General features: G+C 28.3%; 1 protein-coding gene and 1 pseudogene across 1 annotated transcript; both read right to left on the reverse strand.

Annotated features, from left to right (window-relative positions):
- Positions 1-1,692: 1,692 nt before the first annotated feature.
- LOC112638767 lies at positions 1,693-7,990 on the reverse strand (annotated as a pseudogene).
- Positions 7,991-11,925: 3,935 nt separating this feature from the next.
- LOC112638770 lies at positions 11,926-12,645 on the reverse strand. Its single transcript, XM_025410983.1, has 3 exons — positions 12,413-12,645; positions 12,053-12,335; positions 11,926-11,960 (listed from the first exon to the last, which is right to left on the reverse strand). Coding segments are annotated over exons 1-3 (378 nt in total). The 5' UTR covers positions 12,506-12,645; the 3' UTR covers positions 11,926-11,958.
- Positions 12,646-15,383: the final 2,738 nt, after the last annotated feature.

The raw sequence follows: 15,383 nt of genomic DNA on the forward strand, positions 1-15,383 counted from the left end.
ATGAGAAAATATTGTCATCTTCAAATTTAAGATTAATCCCTGAAGCAAGACCAGACTTTTCTAAAAATATTCTAGACTTTTTTAAAAATATATCAGTAAAGTTAAATGTCATTTTTTGTTTTCTTTCTACATGTTGTACTTTATGAATACATATTTATCGAAGCTTCGAAAAAAAAAGAAAGCTAATGTGATTAAAATAATGTAAGAGACAAACGTAAAATTATGATGAATTATTTAATTTAGAAAACTGAATGCAGAATTATAAAGCTTAATGTTTTTCTTATATAAATAGTTTTAAATATTATGAAGATTAATGTTTTTCTGCTTTTCAATTCATTCTAGATATTCTATAATTGAATCATTATGCACCTGACGACGAGTTGAAGTATAATTTGTATTCCGTACGTTGATTGTGTACACACGTATAACGTTTGCTGCACGTGAAAACACGTGTCCATTATAATAACACAGTGAACCGATCCAGAATCTGGTCCTTGTTCCAGACATGGATTTGATACCGCCAATTCATGCAATGAATTCACGCTAATGACTTACGGTCCCTCAAAAGTAGAACAGCGCGCCAACTTTTCGTACTCTGTCTGACCAATCGATGTCGGTTTCACTTGTATCACTCATGCGACAAAAAAAACGAAAATTTCCTCGAAATAATTCTGTAAGAGTAGTTATTATGCCTCATACTTTTCATTTTGAAAGCCTGCTATTACCCAAAGATTACTATGATTTTAACATTAGTTAAGACTTAACTGACATTTTAGAGAGACAACTTTGTAAATTACGAGTCCCAGCTACACAGACCGAATTCTAATTTATCGATGTCATACTGGCTGTTATCGATATTTACGTTTCTGCGAAAAATCACCATTTTCCTTCGTTTTCCACGAATTCACAAAGCTGCGATTTCGCGATTTCGCGATGTAAGTGTAAATCTACGCGACAGATCTGTCTCCCACGAGATTTAAAAAAGGAATACATTTTATAGATGTGTTTTGCAAAAATATCAATATATACCAAAATATATGTCATTTAAAATATGCGCTTAATTTAAAACACAGAAAAAAACAAATATAATACAAATAATATTTTATGTGTGAAGGAATTAAATTTAAAGTTGTACGATAATGTGGAGATCTTTCGAAATACACTACATCTTTCAAATGTATAATTAAAACATTTATCACATAAAATTGAAAGTGGACAAAGAAAAAACATAAAAATATTATTTCGTATAACAAAAAAAAATTTAATTTAATTAACTTTGTTGACAAATTTAAACTGCTGCAGATATAAAAATATAATCATAGTATTGTAAATCGATTCAAGTATACGATGAATATATTTCGTCGATTAAAAATTATTTCGAAGAAAAAGATTCTACTTACCAAAAAAAAGTAGAAAACAATTCATTAATCCAAAGAAAGAAAACTTGTTACAGCAAATGAAGATGAAAATTAAAACAGCAATCATGATCCACTATGGCGTCCTCTAATCATCGAAATAGATATCTATCAATCTTGACACCTTAATATATGATGCGTGTATTATTTCGAGAAAAAGATATTCATTTTTATCCAGCGCAAAACTCGTGGGAAATATCCATTGCGTTGATTGAAACATTTTTTTAATTCTATGAATAAGACTAAAAAAATAATTGTTTGATTAGCTTTGCACACATATATTTTATGGATAAACGTTTTTATTGTGATTGCACATGATAGAGGATCCTTACATAAGTTAAATTTGGGTACTTAGAGTTCTGATTTATAAGATTTTTATGTATATATTTTAATAATTAAACTTAATGCTAAACTTTACACAATATTTTCCTCATAATGTTGAACGTATAATATGCATAACAATTTTCTTCGATTGTTCCCACTGCATTATCTTGTTACACTTTTGCAATATCCACGTTATTTTTAAACGGCTGTTTGCATTTGATCGGGATGAATCTTATATGAACCGGATGAGCAGGACGTATTACTAAATCCAACAATAATCGAATATTTTTTAAATACTCAACAGGTTCCAAGTAAAAATTATGTATCAAAAGAGCTATCATAGCTTTCATCATCAGTAAACCGAGACGTTGACCTACAATTTGAAATTTATGATAAATTATCGATACGAAGAGAAACGAAAATCGCGATTAATTCACCTATGCAATTTCTTGGTCCTGCGCTGAATGGTATATAAGAATAAGGATGACGATTCTTTATCCTTTCGGGCAAGAATCTGTCCGGATCAAATACATCTGGATTTGGCCAAAAATTGGGATCTCTGTGAACTCCGTAGATATTAAGAAGTACGGTCGTTCCAGCGGGTACGATATATGATTCTGAAAATTATTACAAAATTGAAAAATACTAAAATTCACGAAAATAAGCGTTTCTTTGAGAAAAATAAAATATAACAATATTGTAGTGTTAAAATACTAATTAATCTTACTTTACATTCAATAATATATATTCCATATTATGTAACATATTCAAAAATATATGCAGCAAAAAGTGACTATAATTACGTAATTTTACAGCATCCCCAGTCTTGCGTAATATCAAAGATGCGCTGGGATATAAACGTAACGCTTCCTTTAAACATCTGTCTAAATATGATAAATTTTGTAATGACTTCATATTAAGTTTTCCTCCATTCTCTTGCATCACAGTATCGACTTCAGTCCTCACACGCTCCTATGTCATCAATAATATAATGAAATGTATTTCTCAATTCTAATTTTTAGTGCACAGATAAAAATAAATTCTTAATGAATCAAATTCTAATAAATCTAGGAAAATTATATCGTAACAAGAACTTGATATCTTTATTACGTTGAATAAAATCTTAACTTAAATTATATATCGCAATATATTGTGAGAAATAGGTACCTGGATATCTTTATGCTCAGCTAAGAGTAGTAAAGCAAACATTATGCCCGACGCTGTAGTATCATGACCCTATAATCATCATCGTATGCATATCGTTATATTGTTATACATACTTAGATATCATGTACAAAAAAATAAAAAAAGTTTACAGATACATACTGCAAATATGAAAGTGTCAACTTCTTCTCTGATATCCAAATCAGTTAGAGAATGTTCTCGAGATGCCGCTATTAAAAGGTCCAACATGGCTAGCCTACTTTTTTTAACTAAAAAAAGCATATTAATTACAATTTCACCTTTACATACCACACTTTAGTTATACAATAACAGTTCTTGTTTAAAATTCAAACTCTATTACAAATAATAATGATTTAATTTTACAGCAAACGTATGTTGTATTATTACATGTGTTTAATATAAATAATGCAAGCATAATGTATAATATTAAATTAATTGCGCAGCCAAACTTAAATTAGAAGCTCTGATCTCTTACGTATTTCCAAACACTTCGAAATTTTCTGTCTCTTTGTTACTTTCAAGGTTTTTTCGTAGTATCGGTCATTGGTGCGTTCGTGATAAAGTTTTCTTTCCGCGATGATCTATACAAATACAATATTTAATTTTTGACAAGATTTTTTATATTAAACAACAATTGTATTATATCATAGATATTTATAACATAATATGTATATATAATATGTATACATAATAATAATATGTATACATAATAATAATATGTATAAATAATATGTATAAATAATATGTATACATAATATGTATAATTAATATATATATTAATACTTAAAATAAATAATGTAATCCTACAAATATTACGAGATTTATAGTTATTTTACATATAAAAGTGTTGTAAGGTTTAAAATAATGTGATAACGTACTTTTTCCGTAAATTCCTGCAATATTTTCAAGACTTTCTTTTGCTTTCTTCCTTGTGATGACAATGAGAATAATAAATCATTATACAACCAAGGCCTTAATACTCTAAACCGAAATTCAATAAAACTACATAATTTCAAATGATGATATAATTCCAATAATGTTATTTTGTAAAAGCCTTAATTAAAACCATCATGAAATTAGTTTAATGTTTAATAACCATAGATTGTAAAGAATATATAAAAAATTTAAATCTATATATGTTACAAAAAAGTAGAATTTGTACTAAAAACTTTTTATTTTATCAAGGCTATAAAATTTTGATCAAAAATAATTACTTTACACATTTTGAATACAATTTATTTATTTTTTTATTGTTCTGATAATTTCAACATTTTAAAAAATACAAATAATTATGTAATAAAATATTTAGTGATACATATACAATAGATCTTGATTAATAATTGTCGACTTGTAAACAAAGTGCCGTTTTCACTAAGTTCACCTTTACGTAATTATTCATTAATTAATTTATTTTTCAAAATGTATAATTTAATGTATCACAGTTAATAGATCATAGAAAGAGTTAGAAAATGAGATTATAAGTTAAAAGATGTGGATTATAAGTTAAAATATCATACAATTATATACCATATCTATGAATTACCTGTAAAGTATTAATTCGGTTATATCGTGAATCGCATTTCGATACTTTCATTGCACCTCGCCAAATTTTTGCAAAGAAACGCCCATGCTAGTTTCTACAAATACATTTAATTAAAACAGTCGAAGATTATTTACAGATGAATATTTTGTAGATTGCTTTTTTTCAAAAATATTGAATATTATCTATTTTTCCTTGTTGATACTTTGTGTAGAAACATTATTCTATATTTATTTGAAGCTATAATCACTTAGAATAAAATTCCTGTATACATAATGCAAAATAAGAACCACTTACCGCATATCGCACTTAGCGTATGTTCACTAATAAATGGTAATAAATCTTTTACAACTGTCCCTCCGACATCTTTCAAAGATTTTGTCATGTAATCGCTCTCCTTGATTAAGGTATCAACAAACTTATTTAATATATTAAAATGGAATGCAGGTGTTAACATCTTTCGCCGCGCCCGCCACTTAATCGCTAAAACAGAAACAAGATAACACAAAATTGTGCTATAAAAGAGAAATTGCAAATATCGACGTAAATGTAATTATGTTATGTATGTTATGTATATATATTAAATGTTATTATTTTGTAATTAAATCTTTATGAATTGGCAGATAGAAATAAATTATTATAAATATATAATATATAAATATATAATATATAAGGTACATATAATATATATATATATATATAATATATATATATATATTTATATTACATATAATATATAATATATAATATATAATATATAATATATAAATTAATAATAATTAAATCTATTACTGATAGTACAATCTATTCGTGGTGGTGTATTTGATTTAACTGAAAAAATATTTCTAAAATTACCAGATAAAAATAAATTACTATAAATATCTAATGTATAATAATAATATAAATATATAAATATATAAATATATAAATATATAAATTAATATTAATATTAATTAAATCTATTACTGATATTACAATCTATTAGTGATGGTGTTTGATTTAACTGGAATATCTCTCTTATCTATTTCTACCATTTATAACAATATATACGTGCATCACAGCGAAATTATCTCATCTGCAAATTTCTTTTTTATTAATTTTTGTAACACAGAAATATAAATTCGCTATTTAGGATAATATTCTATTAGTGTTTTTTGTCTTTAATGACAACAACTATAATATTTTTAATTTCAAGTTTATTTTTAATTCAGACTCGCATAGATGACACTTCATCAGAGCTTTTTTTTACTGTAGTGTAATACTAAAAGTAGTAGTTTTACTACTTTTAGTATTACACTACAGTAGTAGTAGTATAGTAAGTATTAGTACTTTTAGTAGTTGTTCTACACTTCCCGCGAAATCTCGCTTGTAAAAAGAAATCTAGTTTTGTAATCAGTCTAACTAATATAAATTTAATAAAACGAATCACAGCATAGTGACATCAATATCTCGCAGTTACCCTAGAGTTATATTGTGCACCGCTACGGATTAAAGATAAAACTAGATATGTAATATATTTAAAATAACAAATGTTATAAGAATAGGTGGCGCCGAATAATAAATATAAAACAAATACACAAAAACACAAAAAAGCAAGTAAGGCCACCGATATTAAAGGTTGACAAAAAAAGATTTAATTGTAAACGCGTGTTAAATTACAATCATGTTTAAAATTTCAAGATACAATAATTAGCGCAAACGTTTCAATCCTCTCCGGATCCTTTTCAATGCAATAAATAATAATATAAACTAATCCGTTGTATCACGCCCGTAAAAGTCATATCAAAATCGTCAATAACGTCTTTTTCAACCTTTAATATCGGTGGCCTTACTTGCTTTTTTTTGTATTTGTTTTATAATATATTTAAGTCTAATTGTAACATTTTATTTGATTTTTTGTGACGTGGCTTGTAAACGAAATGACGTTTCACAAATTGTAATAGAAAAGTATATATGTACTTATACATATATTAACATTATTATATTTATATTACCTGTACTAGTTACAAGACCTGTATTTAACCAAGGATGAACAACGTTATACAGAAAACTTTTCTCGATGTGCTTAGTACTGCTTAGTATCGTCTGAAATAATCGAAAACAGAAATATGTATTATTCAGTTATTATATCACTAAAATATCTTAGATATACTGATATATTAGATATACAAATAATTTATAAATTGTATCTCTGTATTTTATTCTAACCTCGATGGAGTATCAATTAGGATTTCATTTTTTTTAAGGAACACATTTTATCAGTAAAAATCTTTCTATAAATCGCAAAACTCTTCAATCTAATCCACTCGTAATGTGTATAGAGAATGAAATTTCTTGTATTACCTCTATATCGTCTGGATGACGGATACCCACTCCATATATAAAAAAAAACCCGAATTTAATAATGGGATAATATTCATCAGACAATTTACAGAAGAGCTTCCATAATTTCTCTGAAAATTATATTATAAACATTAATACACACAAATGTTTTGACTAATTTTATTTTCAACATTAATGTGCGCTTCTATCCAAATACGTTGAAAACAGATAAATAATAATAAAGAAAATGAATTGCAAATTGTTACTGCAAAGAGAAGTAATCTACATGTAATACACTTGATAAATATATGTTTCAAAATAAATGATTTATGAATTTTTGCTTGTGTACGTAACACAGATTTCGTTTGTCAATTAATGTAAATAGATTAGAAATTTTGTATTTACCTTCTGACACATAGCATTGGAGCGCATTGCCAATAATCGGAAAACCCGATGGTCTCGGTATAAGATTAAGAAGTTGTCGGTATTTTTTATGATACACATAATAATTATATACCAATAAAATAAACATAGAAAATACCAATATAGTAATGAACATTGTTTCTTAACCGTCCCGATGTTTCTTGACTATTTGACTACTTTTTTTTAAGCTTCTTCCGTTTGTTTTTTATTCTTCGTACATATATAAAATGTCATATATAAAATAAATATTTTTTAATATATACAAAAATAGATATTCGATTTTCGACAATATTTGTAATTATCTTGAGAAGTTAAATAAATAATATAATTATATAAACTATATAATTATTGTTTAAAAGCTTATTTATTTATTTTATTTGTTCTTTTTGTTTATTTAATTATGGCGTAACGATTTTGATATCTAATAACATCGTATTAAACATTTTCTCAAAGTTAATATAATGTGCATTTTAGAAGATAATAATATGAATATTGTAACATATTATATAATAATTTAATAAAATTATAACAATCAAATAAAATTAACAATATAATATTATAATATTTGAAAGAAATTTGTGTTAAAATCATATTTCGTTTAACATTAATTATGGTATTAAATTGGGATTTTGCAATAAAATGTTATAAACTTTTATTTTATACAAATTTTATAAAGATTACCAGATAGATTCTATGTGCAACGATCAATGGAAACACATAACTCAAATGATTAATTTTAAGATAGAATTATAAATCTTGTTAAACAGATGCACAAGTTTAACAAAGCTGCATAAACTGATAATAAACATCTGAAGCGTGTATTTATACTGTTCTTCCACTCAAGCGCATATTAATAATTAGAACTCTTAAGAACCAGGCAATTTAATAATTCATTAATCATTTCAATTAAAGACAAACGTTTATATCTAACGTTTTTATCTTTATCTGAGAACATAAAAAAATGATTATGAAAACCATTTTGAAATTAGATTTAATATTGCCAACATTGATTAGAAATAGCGATTGTTTCTATTTAAAATGTATCGTTTTCATAATCAAGATATCAATATCAATATTAACAAAATAAGGAAAACAATTTTATTTTTTTACAAATTTTTACATTATTCTTCCTAACACTTTCAATTAAATTTCTTAAATAGGCGTGCTTTAGATAATAAATCATTTAGAAATTTGTCATCTCGAATTATCTTTAGCAAAGTTAACGAACGACGCTAGTTGCTATTTTTGAATTTTATTTCAATTTCAATAATTGCTCTTATCGTTTTTTTAATCGCACATTATATTTCGAGAGAGATTTTATTTAAAAAAAACATGACAAAAGTGTGATAGGCATTTTGATGAGACCTAATATTGTAAAAGTCAATTTTTTTTAATGGGGTATTTCAATGTAAATGAATAATTTTTCAATATAAGAGGACAAATGAAGATATATACACATGTATAATATACACATATGTGTCTCTTAATCTATATATTTAAAATTAATCAGAATCGAAAAAAAATATTTGTGCCAGTCTTTTGTAAGTTTTTTTTAGAAAACTCATCTTTCTTTTTTCCTCTTTTTTTTTTTAATAAAATGTATTTTATTTATTAAAGCACATGAAAGTTTGATATAATATGAAAATAATATAGGACAATAATAAAATTTCGATTTATATAGCTTTTAATCAACAGAATGAAATTCTCGTTCCGTATCTCCATTTCAGTTAAAATAAGTCTCTATAATATTTATCTTACATTTGCAATAAAATAATATTATACATGGGATATAAACGAGAATCTCAAAGAAGTCCATCCAAAGATTCTAATTCGCTAAATACAAGTTTTACATTTAAATATTATTAATTTAATGACTCGATTATTTGCGTATAAATGTTAATCATTAAAAATGATTGACATTTAAAATGATTCATTAAAAATGATTAACATTTAAAGAGCAACATGATAAAAACAAAGTGCACGATCACGAAGGAGTTGAAAAAAATTGTTGCGCAAAAGAATATTGTTGAAGTGTTTTTTATTGCTTATGTTTCTTTTGTCTTATTTTTTAACAAAAAATAATGTTATTACTTTTGAAAATTGCTTTTATTAAGAATAAGGACAGATACAAGTACTATTACAGAATTGTATTCATTCGATTTAATATGTTTTTGAAATATTAAAGATGTTATACAAAGAAAGTATAAATCCGAAACTAATACAATATAAGAAACAGATATTATAAAGATGATAAAAGATTTAATTATCAGTAGAATATATCTATATATATATATAGATATATTCTACTGATAATTAAATCTTTTATCATCTTTATAATATCTGTTTCTTATATTGTATCCCTATGTTTTATTACATATTCGTGTAGCTTATCTCGAGAGCTTTCCAAAAGCACTATAATAAAGTATTTCTTCATTGAGTACTTTTCGAGTTATAAGGCTTGAAATCATTTCTTAATTTTGCATAAATCATAAAATATCTAGTAAAATGTTCATTTTTCGATTATCTTACCTTAATACTTTTATGTACAAAATAATGAGAAGTATCAATTGGTGTAAAGAAAACACATAGTTGTTTTTAAAAAAAATATGTTAATTGCAAATTACATATTTTTTTCTTAAAAACAACTATCTTTTTCTTTACGACAATTGATTCCTCTTATTATTTTGTACATAAAAGTATTAAGATAAGATAATCGAAAAATGAATATTTTACAAGATATTTTACGGTTTATGTAAAATTAAGAAATGATTTCAAGCCTCATAATTCGGAAAGTACTTAATGAAAACTAACTTAATTATAGTGTTTTGGAAAGCTCTCGACGTGAACTACTAAGAATATTTAATAAAAAATAAGGAGTTTTATTTAATTAAGAAATTGACGGTGATCTTCACGTGACTTTCAAATGACTCTCCCATGTCAAATCATTGCCACTGTCTGCTGGCCCCCTTCAAGCCATACAACTTTTGTCTGAAACATTTCTTTCTAAAGTGCATAGTTTATGAAATATTCGACCGGTTCGCGACTTTTGGGACATCCTGTATAGTACATACGTAAAGGTAATCGCGGTAGCGCCGGTTGATATTCCATTTCGTGCCGTTATGTAAACGTCCAAGTCAAAATCTCTCCTTTGTTCTGACGCTGATCGTCTCGCATTTGCAATTACACAAATCACCGCCGCGGAGTCGCGCGCCGGTGACTTTTGGAGCGGCTGTGAAATCCGACCGCAGACTTCGTCATTGGACAGAACATTTATTTATTATATATTTTACATCCGCAATTTATAAAATAATCTTACGTAATGTGAAATTTATATAATGGTTTCCGCAAATCTTATTAAAAGGGGACGACTTAAGGGGTATACGTTATTAAAAAAATATTTGTTCCACTGCTTATGAATGATGTATAGGGTGTAAATAGTGTTATGTCTTAATAGCATCTTCATTATTATTATTATTACTTTACTTATTCTACTTCATATAAATTCCAGGTAATTCAATTCCATTAATGGAGGAAAAGAAAAGTGCCACTAATAATAATCGATATGTCTATAATTATTTATACATACAGAGTGTCCCAGACTTAACGAATCAGCCGTTAATAGCAGATTCCTGAGATCATTTGGAGACAAAAATTCTAATACCAAAATGTTGAGAAAGACTTTATAAAAATGTTCAAATTACCGACTACTATCGTATCGAAGACACAATCGCGCTCACTGCAAAATCCTATTTTTTATTTTATATTGATCCTTCTATCGATATCGATATTATTGCGCTGTACGCGGGTTCTTTGCGTTATGTCCCTGAGCACAAAAGAACGTAATGCGTCGATTGGTAATCTTTAATCTCCTGTAGCGCCGAAACTACTTCTTCCTCAACATTTTTATATTAAGATTTTCGTTTCCAAATGACCTCAGATCTATCATTAACGGCTGATTCGTTAAGTCTAGGACACCCTGTATAAATGAAAGATACATTATATTTTGTTTATTAATGATTATTGATTTGTTTATTAATGATTGTTAGTAGGTATATAAGGCGGGTTCTAACTCAGGTCCTCTCAGGGGGGTGAGGCGCGCGGGGGATTACGGTGGCGCGGGGGAATGACGTCACGCGGGACGGAGGGATTTCGGCGGCGGCGCGTGTTAGATGTTTTATCGCAATATTGTATTACATGCCCGATTGATAAACAATATTGCGTACGAACATGTTCGGTTTATAAATAATATAAACAGCAGCATTTCTTCGAAATGCATCGCATGCGAGAGCAACGCGTGCGAGGGAGAGGGAGCGATGGCGCGAGAACAACGCGTGCGAGGGAGAGGGAGCGATGGCGCGAGAGCAACGCGTGCGACGAACGAGGCTTACAACTAGCGAGAGAGAGAGAGACTTACAACTAGCGCGAGACGAGACTTAAATTAACACATGGGAGATAACGATACTTATAACTAGCGCAGAGATGGGAACGCAAGGAGAGGCATGCGAAATAATTAGATTTTTTTTAAATTAAAATATATATAAAATTTATTTTAAAATGTGTGTATGTGTATATTATACATATTTATGTGTGTGTGAGTGTGTGTGTGTATGTATTTAAAATTAAAATTAAAATATAAAAATATAAAAATATAAAAATATCAAATGTAATGTTATAATAAAATATAATTATAAAAAATATATATAATTAATTGGGGAGGGGGGGAGTTGCGCCGGTTCAGGGGGAGGCGGCTCCTGTAACAAAAAAATATATAGTAAAAAAATATATATTATAATATATAGTAAAAAATATATAGTTATAATAAGATTTATAAAAAAATACTTACATCTGTGTTCCCCATTACACATGCCATTGGGTGACCGAATCTCCCCGGGTGCCCGAATCTCCCCGGGTGCCCGAATCTCCCCGGGCATCCAAATCTCCTCCTCCATGTATGGCTCTTCCCCGAAGAGTCGTCTTAGGTCGAAAATGTCATCGCCGTCCGGCGGACTCTCCGGAGCGTCACCCCACATGAAGGAGAGGTCCTGTCTCCTCCCCCGCCGCTCCGCCCGCACCCACTGCCGGTGGTGGATATTCATAAATCCCGGTATTTTAACATCATACAGGGACTAAAAATAAAAAATATAAGTATTATGCACAATAGATGTACAATTTTTTATAAATTATTCGCAAAATCAATACTTACATTCCAATCGAAGACCAGCTTCATCAGCAGGACACAGAGCAAGTCTCCAAAGGCCTGCTTCCATCCGGCGCAGTTTTCCAAGAGGTATTCCATTTTTTCTTTTTCTTTACGTACTCTTCTTAACTCGCGCACTCTCGGAGACTTTCTGATGCGACAACGAGGTCTCGGTCCGAGATCGTAGCAGAGACACCATATGCAGCCATCTCCAAAACGTATCGTAAAACAAAAGTATCGAGTCTACAAACAACTGCACTATAAAAACAGCAGTATTCTATTGAAAGACAACGCTTGAAAGACGACGCTTGAGAGAGAACGATGGCGCGAGGAAAACGCGTGCGAGGGAGATAGTGAAAGGAATGGGAACGCAAGGAAAGTCGTGTAAATAAATACATTTTTTTAAAGTAAAATATATATAAAATTTATTTTAAAATGTGTATATATTATACATATTTGTGTGTGTGTGTGTGTGTGTATTTAAAATTAAAATTAAAATATAAAATTTAATCCGTTATATTATAGAGTGCCCATAGCTCATCAAAATTTACATAACAATCGTTATTATGATTTCTACTTAGATCTCCATTCAGATTATTTTGTTCTCCATTCTGATCTCCATTCAGATTTTTCATCTCTCCTGAAACATTCTCCTACAAAAAAATCACCTAAAAAATAATTACTTGAATATTTTAAATTAATTTCGTAATTATATTAGCAAAAATTATCCGTTACCTGTACATTCTCTTCCTGTTGTTTTTTCTTTTTATATGCATACTTTTTGTATATAATTTCAGGCGGACATTTACATTTACGAGATTGACATTGTGTACAATACCGCGTTATATATAATAATTTATGATGATTACCAGCAATGCATTTTCTAAAATCATCATATTCAATCATCATATCATGATAAAAATAATTCCAGATTATTAAATCTATATACGTTTGGTTTATGCCCGTTGGGATACGTATATTTATACACGGCGTGTATGTACAGTCATTGATACACCTATCTACCCAACTGTAATCGACATTTAATTTAAACCGCGAAACATTATCGCGGTAGTTTATATCGCCAAGGTTGACTATATAGAGAGAGAATTTGATAATATATGAAACGTCACTACTTTATTGTTCAAGGTTACTGTGCGAATGATCGTAAGTCATAAAACGTCGTTGAAATATTCTATGAATGATTGTAGGTTAAGAAAATTTAAAGCATTGGTCGAAATTTATTCAATTTTAATAAGTATCGTTAGAGAAATTATTATAATAAGCGAATATATCAATAATCGAAAGATCATAATAAAATTAATTTCTTTATCCTCTTTTATGTTCCCTTTTTCAATTTTTATTCGCAGTAATTAATGATTGCGATTCGATAAAGATATATCGTTGCGATACATTTTCATGACCTTTACCATAAGTTAATTTATTTTTAATATATTTGTCATCGAAATATTTTACGTACTTTAACATATAGTATATATATATATATATATAATAAGCAATATAGCTATTTTGAAAATAATACATATATAAATAATAATAATAAATAAATAATTTTTATAAGTTACTCACCACATATCTCTCTGACTGCTTCAGGCTCTTTCACTGCTCTCTGAGTGTTCGATACTTTTCCAGATGTCCGTCTTTTTTCTTCTTCAGCTTTTACTGTTTCCTCATAGCACTCATATTCACTCGCGAACAAATAATTAATTATATTTAGTCATATACTATAGAAACGATCACGAAACTTTTGCACGACACTCCCGATCGCAGAATAATTACGAGAAACGCACATTAATATATCGTATAAGGGATAAAGAAGTACGATTCGCTCTACAATAGTCGTAGCGAATTATATTTCAATACTAATCGCGATCGCGTTTAGGAAAAGAATTCAATAATACAAAGCATTTTGTATCATTACTCTGCCGTTGGAATGCCGTGTGAATAATACAAGGTCGTCTATATATTTATAATTTTTGCTTCTTTTGATTCAATTTTTATTTGGAATAATGAAGGATCGCGTTTCGATGGATGTATCATCGCCATATAGTTTCATGTATAGTTTCATTTATTAAGAGTTAATTAATTGTTAATTGTAATAGTCGTAGCGAATCATATTTCGATATTAATCGCGATCGAACTGTTAGAAAAAGCATTCAATAATACGAAGTGTTCCGTATCACTACTTTACTACTTGAATGTCGCCGTGCGAATGATACAAGGTCTTCGCCTATATAAACAATACAGCGCTACGTCATCAAGGCCGAACGTCGTGTTATTGACTTCGCTGCCGAAATATTTTATGCGTACTATGACGTACATATACGATAATTGAATTTATATACAAGTATATTTTTAAAGTCACACACACATGTACACACAGATTAATTATTTATTAAACGATTAATATACATCGCAAGGCTTTCCATTACGTTAATTATTCGATTTTGCCATTCGATCGTTTTACTGCGCGTTCTCAGATGAATTATATATATTTAAATCATCACATAATTATATGATAAAGCATCGGACGAAATATTCTTAATTATAAATATTAAAAGAAGAATAATTATTGTTCCTAAGGATTGCAACAAAATGATAATTTATAATTTTGATTCCAGTCACACACATCGATTCTTAATTGCATTCGAGTCTTTTTAATTAAATGAACGCATCACGCAAAATACGTGTTTCGAAATTATATTCTAATTATATTCCAATCGTATAATCGAGTATTTCGAATAATGGAAAGAGCAATGATCAAATCAACTATTTATTAATAATAAAATTGTAACTTACGAATATATTCCGTTTATTCCGTACGTTAACATCGCGGCGACAATGAATAAACTTTTAAAATAAATAATCAGTATATCGAAACAGTTTTACTGATTTAATTATTGATATAAAAACCGATTCAATTGACAGTTGGTGAAACGGTTTCAATATACTGGTTATT

This window comes from Camponotus floridanus, unplaced genomic scaffold (genome assembly GCF_003227725.1).
Source record: "Camponotus floridanus strain SB8 unplaced genomic scaffold, Cflo_v7.5 scaffold365, whole genome shotgun sequence".
NCBI classification, from domain to species: Eukaryota; Metazoa; Arthropoda; class Insecta; order Hymenoptera; family Formicidae; genus Camponotus; species Camponotus floridanus.